This window comes from Equus caballus, chromosome 7 (genome assembly GCF_041296265.1).
Source record: "Equus caballus isolate H_3958 breed thoroughbred chromosome 7, TB-T2T, whole genome shotgun sequence".
Classification (NCBI taxonomy): domain Eukaryota; kingdom Metazoa; phylum Chordata; class Mammalia; order Perissodactyla; family Equidae; genus Equus; species Equus caballus.
In genome coordinates this window covers 77,701,567-77,710,144 of record NC_091690.1, presented here as the reverse complement: position 1 = coordinate 77,710,144, position 8,578 = coordinate 77,701,567, and the positions used below count along the sequence as shown (strand labels likewise).

Genomic DNA, 8,578 nt, shown 5'->3' with positions numbered 1-8,578 from the left:
GGCTTTTTGTCCATGTTTTCCCCTTGCGTCTTCTGCCTCCTGATTAACCCTGGTGCGTTCCCATGTGGCCCTGTGTGGCACAGTATGCCCCTCCTCTTGGGGACTATAAGTAATAAATTATTCTTTCAGTGGCATTGACCTGTGTCTTCACTCAGTCCTATTGATAAAGGAAATCCCAGGTACATTTTAAAACACCACCTGGCACAGCTCAGACCCAAGACTGGCTAGGCCCTGGAGGAGCTAACATTGTGATCAAGGTGAATATGATTCAGAGATGACATCAGACTCCTCCCCACAGACCCCACAACACCTTCCCTGCCCCAGACCTGCAGACCTCTTTCCAAGTATGCCAAAGTTACTCCAAAACTCCCCAAATACTAATCTTCAGTTCTCTTTAACCATGATATTCCACTCCACCCAATCTCTATTCTTTGGAATACCATATAGAGAAGGAGGGCTGGATTTCTGCTAGCATCAAGGCCAGCTTAAACAACTGGCATGGTAGGACAGGATCAGGTCAGTGGTTCTGGGAACTATTCTCCCCTTGGAATCAGTACTGAATGTGGCATAGCCCTGGTCCCAGGCTCCAGGGCTGGGCCAGAGGAAGGAAAAAGGAGCAGAGGTATCTGCTCTGGCTCACTAAGCTAGATCAAACCCCTCAGAGCTCTCGAAGTTGGGGACACACACTTTGGTATGAGATGCAGTGGTCAGTGTGTGTACGTAAATAAGTCTATAAAAGCAGGTGCCCAATTACAGCAGTATGATGCATAAGCCTGTTTTGCCTTTGCTAAGTACTGGTCCTCGATTCATCACGTACGTACCCCATCCTCTTTGAATCCTACCCACCAGCTACTACACAGCCCATGCCCCTTGCCCGTGTGACCCAGAATTCAGACAGAATTCATCCCGGACCACCACGGGCTTTGCCTTTTCCCATCAGGCCAATAAATGCTTAGTGAGGAGGCAAATACTTTATTGAAGTGCAACTTGCAGGGTATACTTGTGGACCTCCCATACGAGGGGCATTTAAAGATTGTCTTGGAAGAAGAGGGCTCTGGGTGTGGTTTTGTGTGTTCACAAGTGTGTGCAAACCTGTGGAGGGCATCTGTGTGTCTATTGGTGTATGATGCTCAGAATGTGTGTATTTATGAGGTGCACGACTGAATGTGTATATGTTACGAGGGTATAACACATATCTATGTGTGTGAGAAAGCAAGTGTGCTCTGAGGAGAACTCCACAGCATTTTATATGGAATGCACAGTCCTGGGGCCAGAGTGTGTATGCTGGTGAGTGGGGAATGAATGTGTGCTATCCTCCTACACCCCTACAGCAGACACGATGGCAGAGTTTCTGCAGGCAGGATTTCCTCTAACTCTGGATTTACTTGTAGGTGGGGGGCCTGAGGATAGAGATGGGGTCACTCTGGGCCTGGGGGACCCTCCTGGCCAGCCCTGCCCTCTCTACTCTTGGACGTTCCCTCCTCAGGGTCACCCTCGTCATCAGCCTCGGCCAGTTCCTCAGGCATTGGCCACTCTCGAGTCTGCCACTCCAGCCGTTCAATGCGATAAGCAATCTTGAGTGCGCTGGACTCCAGCTCAGCCAGGAGGCGGGCAAACTTGGTCTGCAGATCATCCAGTTGCTGGTCGAGGCCTTGCAGACGGGACTCTGTGGCCTCCTGTAGGGCAATTTCAGCTGCTTCGGCATTTACGTCCAACTTGTTCATTTTGAGCAGGATCTCACGGCCCTTTTCCTCCATGACGGTCTGGGCCTGTGGATACTCGCTCAGTACTTCCCGCAGGTCCTCCTTGCTCAGGCAAAACAGGTCTGAATAACCTAGACTCTTGATGTTGGCTGTGCGGCGGTTCCCAGACATGTTCCCTGTGGCATATAGGCAGACGTGAGAAGAATAATTAGTCAGGTTGGGTGTGAGGGGGCATTTCACTCCTGAACCAGGACCCCCACCATCATATTTGCCCTTCTGAGCCTCTTTTTCTGCTTCATTAACTCTTTCATTCAGTAAAGAACTGGGGACTAGGCCATGTGCTGGGTGGATATCTGACTTGCCTCTAAGAATTCACAGTCTAGAGGAGGTAGACATTTAATCGGATAGTTACATAACAATATAGCTGGTGCAGTATAGACATATGCATCCGGTACTGTGGGAAGATAGGCAAAGAGCCCCTAACAAGCTGCAAGGTAGAGAATTTAGGGAAGCCTGGAGGAAGTGATGCCTGACTGAGTAGGAGGTAACTAGGGGAATAGAGGGAGGGAGGGAGGTATCTAGGCAGAGGGAGGAGCATGAGCAGAGGGATGGAGGTAGGAAAGTTAGGTGGATGCAGATAATAGTAAGTAGTCCAGAGTGGCTGAAGTGCAGGGTGTGAGGAGAGTGGAAAGAGGAGGAGAGAACCAAATCAGCCGAGTCTCATAAGGCATGGTAAAGAGTTCAGACCTTATGCTGAGGGCAGTGAGAAACTACTGAAATATTTTAAGCAGGGGAGCTGTATGGTATCATTTGCATTTTAGAAAGATACTAGTGGGGGGCGGATGGGAAGAGAGGTTAGGCCAAATGCTGCAAAGTCTCATAGCTAGAAGGACCTAAGAAGGAGCAAGGGAGCCACTGTTTGTTGAACGCTTGCTGTGCACCAGGCACTGTGCTGGGTGCCTCACCCATACAGCTTATTTAATCCTCACAAATAACTCTTTGGGCTTTTAATATCAGCCCCATTGGATAGGTGAGGAAATGGAGGCCTAAAAAAGGGAAGTGACTTGTCTGAAGTCAGGTAGACAGTGGCCAACTCCATATAGGATGTGGAGCCTGAGGAGTCCTTAGGGGACAGATGTGAGGCCTTTAGAACAACTAGACAGTGGGATTCCCAGGCTGAGTGTGTATCCAGCCTCAGTCAGTGACAGTGCACTCACCCCCTTTCATCTCCTGTAGCATCGGTTGAACAACTCCTACTGCACAGGGCTGATGAGAGGAAAAAATGAGCCAGTGTAGGGTACCTGGCCTGACCCAGCCTGGAGTTGATGGAGTACCTGGGGATTCCTTCCTTTCCACTTGGCTGTGAGAAAGTTGTTCCTTGTACTGACCCCAAGTGTGTGTACTTATTACCCATATGACCTAATTACCTGTGGACAAGTTCCCAAACTTCTCTGTGCTCCAATTTCCTTACCTTTAAAGTGCAGATAATAGTACATACCTTATAGAGTTGCTGTGGGAATTTAATGATTTGGTACATGTGAAGCACTTTGAACAGGGCAGGTACTAAGCACACAATAAATATTAGCTGCTATTATTATTATTATTATTATTATCTCTGCTACCTTCCACCGGTCTGTTGGTGCTTCAGGTTGACACCTGCAGAGCATGCGTCCTCTCTCTTCCAAGGACCCACCCTCCTCACTGACCTTGGATCAGCTTCTTCTCAGGGAAAAGACCCTCCATGTCCTGCCTCTCTCCTGAGCCCTCTGGTGACTCAGGCAAGTGCCAAGTTTCCTTAATCTGTAGGCCCTGATGTACCATCTGGTCTCAGTACTGGGGTCTGCTGTCCCCATACACCTCCCCTGGCCCTGTTCCCAGAACAAACGCTGGGGTACCCACCTTTGATGTTGATGATGCTGATCTCCCCAAAGTAGAGCCCTGCACCAAGCACAGCGTACTGTGTGATTCCATCATCTGCCACCACGGCAAGTTGACCTTCGCGGATGATGTACATCTCTCGGCCAATGTCCCCCTTGCGGCAGACATATTCACCTGGTGAGTAGGTCTGGGGCTGCAGCTTCAGCACCAGCTCCTCTAACAGGCTGGCCTCACAGTTCTGGAAGAGCTGCACCCGCCTCAGAGTAGACAGGTGTACAGACACGGCCACTTCTGCCCGCAACCGCTCGGGCAAGTGCTGTAAGATAGCTACCTCATTGGTCATCTTCTTGTTGATCTGCAGGTGCTGGTACCTGGGGGCAAGGGCAGCACCAGTTCCTCACCAGCCCCCTACATGCCTGCCTCCACACCTTCCATCAGTGCTCAAGTTAGTTTCAGCCAAGAGCCCAACCACACTGAGATCTCACAGGGGCATGAGAATACTTGACAGTTGGCTGATGAATACTTTCAGTCCGCAATTTCCTTTGCTGGTCACAGATAGGTTTTGACCTTTTCTTCCTCAGCCAGGGCCTGGAAGCCTCTACCAGCTGACAATGAATAAGATACTCTTTACCTCCTGTCAGGCTCTCCCCACCCACCAGTGAGTGATGTTTTGTGCCATCCCACTGACACCTACTTCAATCACCAAGCCCTGTCTTCTCTAGAGGCCCTCTGCTCTAGTCCCCAACTTGGTGTCGCTTCCTATTGTTCAGCCTACAGTATGGACTACCATGACATAGTCAACCATTTTGTTGTTGGCCATCCCCAGGGTGGGGAGGGATTGCCCTTCCCTGTTTACTGCTTCCAGGCCCTCTGAGCCCTACAGGCAGTGCCAGTTCCCATTCCCTGGTCTCCAGGTTATCCTTTCTCATGCATGAGTTCCTCTTCCTGTCAGTCTCTTACCCAACCCCTCCCTCTAAGGCCAGATCCAATTAGTGGAGGACATTCTTTTTCAAGCCTCACCCAGTGAACCCCCCAATGAATGCAACATCCTGACTGCCCTGCCTGGCCCCTCAGACAATAAGAAACCAGCCATCTTCCTCAGATTCTATCACATACACCTCTCCCTGTCCTGGGCTGGATCCCCAGCATCCTCACCAGTCAATAACTCGCCGCTCCAACCGGCGGTTGACATGCTGCAGCTTCATGTACTTCTTCACAAGTGCATGGTCTGGGTAGAAAGCTGCATCTGCAGTGTTCATGTTGTAGATGACAGAGCTCATGCTACCCATGATGGTGGCAAAACCCATGACGGCCAGCAGGAAGTCTCCCACCATGAAGAGGTACTCCTCCTCCCGGGCTGGCAGCGGCGTATCGCCCACGGTGGTTAGGATCAGTGTGGAGAAGTAAAAGCTGTAGAGGTACTGGCGCCGCAGGCGCTCAAAGCCAGGCTGTGCGGGATCAGGGTACACCCAGGAGTCACGCCCGAAGCCCAGGTACCTGGACAGGGCAAAGTACAGGCAGCTGTTCCAATGGATGACAACAAAAATGTAAAGCATCAGCTTGGCAATGCGAAAGGCGTTTGGGTAAGCTGTGCGGGTCTCTGTGCGGTCAAAGGCCTCAAAGAGGCGGGGTGCCCTCAGAAAGCGGTTCAGCCTCAGTGTGGGTGTGTGCGGGCCCAGCTGCAAGTAGGCCACGTCTGTGGGCACCAGGGAAGCCAGGTCCACGAGGAAGCTCCAGGTGCGAGCATAGCGACTGGCGATCCTACTCTTGTCCACCACAAGGATGCCCTGTTCCAAGAAGCCTGGGGAGGAAGAGGGGAGGTCAGGCTGGGGTCAGCTGTAAGATGGAGTCAGGTATGTGGCTCAGTCAGGGCGCCTGCCTACTCCTGTAATAAGGGTGAGGGTGGGCAGGCCAGGCTAGGACAGAGGGACAGTCACGGGGACAGGGTAGTGGTGGGCATAACCTGTTCTAGGGTTTCTGTGGTGAGCATAAGGGTGTTGACAAGCATAGAGGCATGTGAAAGTGCCGTCAGGGAGGGGGTCACTTTCTTGTTACTAAGAGGAAGGGAAGACAGAACAAAGGGTCAGTCCTGGGACTCACTGACCTGTGTGGAAGCGCACCACGATGTCCAGTAGGTACAGCAGGTCACTTATGTAGTCCAGCACTAACCAGGCTACCAGATAACCATGCTGCAAGTCAGGAAAGCAGGCTCTGCGTGGTGGGGAGAGAACGGATTTGTTTAAGGGCACTCTCCGTGTGTGAGGTCATCTGCCCAAGCCACACAGCACTCTGCCCTGGGCCCTCGCATAGGCCCTGCCCCTCCCCGGGGTCCCACCCAAAGGCCCGCCCTTCTCCTGGGTCTCAGTTTTTAGCTTTTGTCTCTGCTTAAGGCCCTCCCGTGGTCCCACCAAACCTGCTGACGATGATGAGGAGGTTATACATTACTGGGAAGACCATTGTGTTCAGCCACCAGTAGTAGTAATCCCCAGATGGGTCCAGGACAGGCAGCGACTTCCTGGGGGCAACAGAGGAAGTCTGTTTCATTTATTCACCAGACATTCAATGTTGAGGGTCTGGGGGCACCAAGAGGAATTAGCCTTTATCTAGTGCAGTGGACAGATCTGACACCAGGGACCAGGATCTCTCACCTGGCCTTGGACAGAGCAGGGGGCCTGGACTCTGTTGTCTTCACTTTGCTGTCCTGGTTCATGGTTCTGTGACCTGGTGCCTGGGTGTGAGATATCCAGGGCCTCTGCCTGTAGGTGGCTTCAGAAGGTGGGGGCTAGCGTCTGCCTGCCTGGAGGAGGCTGCCTTTGGTCTCCAGCTGCGACTTCTCTGTCTTTGGTGTCTGAAGCTCTTAGCAACACAACCAGGGCCAGCTGGTACTGAGGGGGCGGAGGCAGTGTGGCTCCAGCTCCCTGCCCTGTCTCCCAGGGCCTAGGCTTACACCTGCCCAGCTAAACATCACTAATGAGGTCCCTGGAGAAGGTGAGGGTGCATGCCTCAGGGGTAAGCCTGGGCAGTGTGTCACCTTCCCTGCCAACAAGGTGTAGTACATGGGGGCCCACTAGGTCAGGAGATCTGGGTGCCATTGTAGGCTCAGTCATTCATTCAGTTTTACATTGTGCAAGTTCCCTGCTTGGGCCTTATTCTTTATTCACTTAACAACTATTTACTGAATGGGTCTTTTGTGTCAGGTGCTGAACTAGTCTCTGGGGACGAAGAATGCCTGTCACATCAGATGTGAACTCTGCTTTTATTATATGCACCCTTATCTACATCCACATTAACCTTGCCTCTTTCCTGCTGGATGAGTGTGACAGGGGCCATCCTGTGGGGTTTTGCCCCTATTCCTTCCTGTTACCTCTAGGGCCTGATCCCACCAGCTATCCCACATGTTTCCTAGATCCTCAACCTCTTTCAATTTCCCTTTCTGTGAACATGCTTAAATCTCTCCCATACTAAAACAAACAAAAAATCTAAAAATTCTCCCTCAGCTTGATGTCCCTTTAACTACTATCGTCTTTCTCAGTCAACAAGTCATAATCAGAACACCTGCTATGTGCCAGGTCAATATTGTGCTAAGCACTGGGGATAAAAGAAGAAGAAAAACATTCCCTGCCCTCCAGAAACTCACAGTCCTGTAGGGGAAATAGTCAGGTGTGCAGGCAATTACACGCCAGACTGGTGGGTACTCCTTTAGGTGGATACACAGAGGGCTATGACAGTACACAGGAAGGGAAAGGAAGGGTCCCAAGTGAGCCTGGATTCTGTAGGAAGAATAGGAGTTAGTCAGGTATAGAGATGAGATGGTGAAGAGCACTAGAGGCAACATGCATAGAATGTGCAAAGGAATAAAGATTTCCAAAAGCATGGGTGACAGGGGGAACATTAAGTGGTTTTTGTAGAGAACCTGAGGGGCCAGTGGTGAGAGATGAAGCTGAATGTTGGACAGACACCAGCTCAGGGAGAGTTTTGTCAGCCATGTTATAAATCTTGGATTTTATCTAAAGGCAATGGACACCTTGTGAAGCGTTTTGCACCGTTAAGTGATATGGTCAGATTTGTGTTTTTGGAGAGTTTCTTGGAAGAAACGTCTATAGTCCCCAACATTTTATCGAAATCCCCTTTTGCCATGGTTTCTGTGATACCATAATTTCTTGGTTTTCTGTTTATTTTTTCTTAGTGTCTTTCATAAGCTCCTCTGCCCATCCCTTCCGTGCTGATGTTTTTTAGGACTCTGTCCTAGGCCTTTTCTTTCCATCCTCCCAACTCTCTCTGGCCAATCTCAGTCACCCACAGGATTTCCTTTCCCATCTAATGACTCCCAAGAACTCTTTCTGAGCTGCAGACCTTTGTATACCACTAATTTCTCACTGGATGTCCCCACTTGGATACCCCACAGTCACCTTCAGCCCATTGGGTCTATAACTGAGCTCATTATCTTCCCCCATCTGCTCTTTCTTTTATAATATCTATCTTTGGCATTTCAGCCAAAATACCCAACACCAGTATTTATTATTATCGCTATCATTATTATTATTGTATGACATTTTGGCGGTTTTTAAAAATGGTCACAAATTCTTTGACGTTCCTCCCTTATGACTATTTCAACTAATAGAGTACAGCAGGAGTGATGTTGTGTGACTTCTGAGGCTAGATCATAGAAGGCCATGCAGCTTCCTTCTGGTTCTCTTGGAATGCCAGTTGTTTGGAAGCTCCCTCTCAGGATGCTCCCTCTTGGAACCTAGCTGCCACATTGTGAGAAGCCCAAGCCACAAGCAGCAGTCGTGTGTCTGTACTCTGTTTGACAGCCCCACCTGAGCTGAGCCTTTGAGTTGTCCCAGCTCAGGCATCAGACATGTGAGTGAAGAAGCTTTCAGATGATTCCAGTCATCAGCCTCAAGTCACCCCCAGGTGTTCGAGCTTCCCAGATGAGTGTCTTGCTTGAATTTGCAGAATCTGTGAGCATAATAAAATGGCCATTGTTTTATACC

The 8,578-nt window shown here is 50.3% G+C and overlaps 1 protein-coding gene across 7 annotated transcripts in view; it reads right to left on the bottom strand.

Moving 5' to 3' along the window:
* Nucleotides 1-956: 956 nt before the first annotated feature.
* The window catches only part of CNGA4 (cyclic nucleotide gated channel subunit alpha 4), a 9,309-nt gene continuing 1,687 nt past the window's right edge, over nt 957-8,578 (bottom strand). For 6 of the 7 annotated variants that reach the window (XM_070274579.1, XM_070274581.1, XM_070274578.1 and 3 more), the window contains 6 exons: nt 8,402-8,543; nt 5,995-6,096; nt 5,686-5,792; nt 4,737-5,382; nt 3,603-3,952; nt 957-1,879 (listed from right to left, as the gene is read on the bottom strand). In XM_070274579.1, coding sequence (XP_070130680.1) covers nt 1,419-1,879; nt 3,603-3,952; nt 4,737-5,382; nt 5,686-5,792; nt 5,995-6,038 — 1,608 coding nt within the window. In that variant the 5' untranslated portion in view covers nt 6,039-6,096; nt 8,402-8,543 and the 3' untranslated portion in view covers nt 957-1,418. Of the gene's footprint in view, nt 1,880-3,602; nt 3,953-4,736; nt 5,383-5,685; nt 5,793-5,994; nt 6,097-6,229; nt 8,544-8,578 lie in introns of all 7 variants that reach the window. The other variant, XM_070274577.1, reaches the window with a different exon arrangement.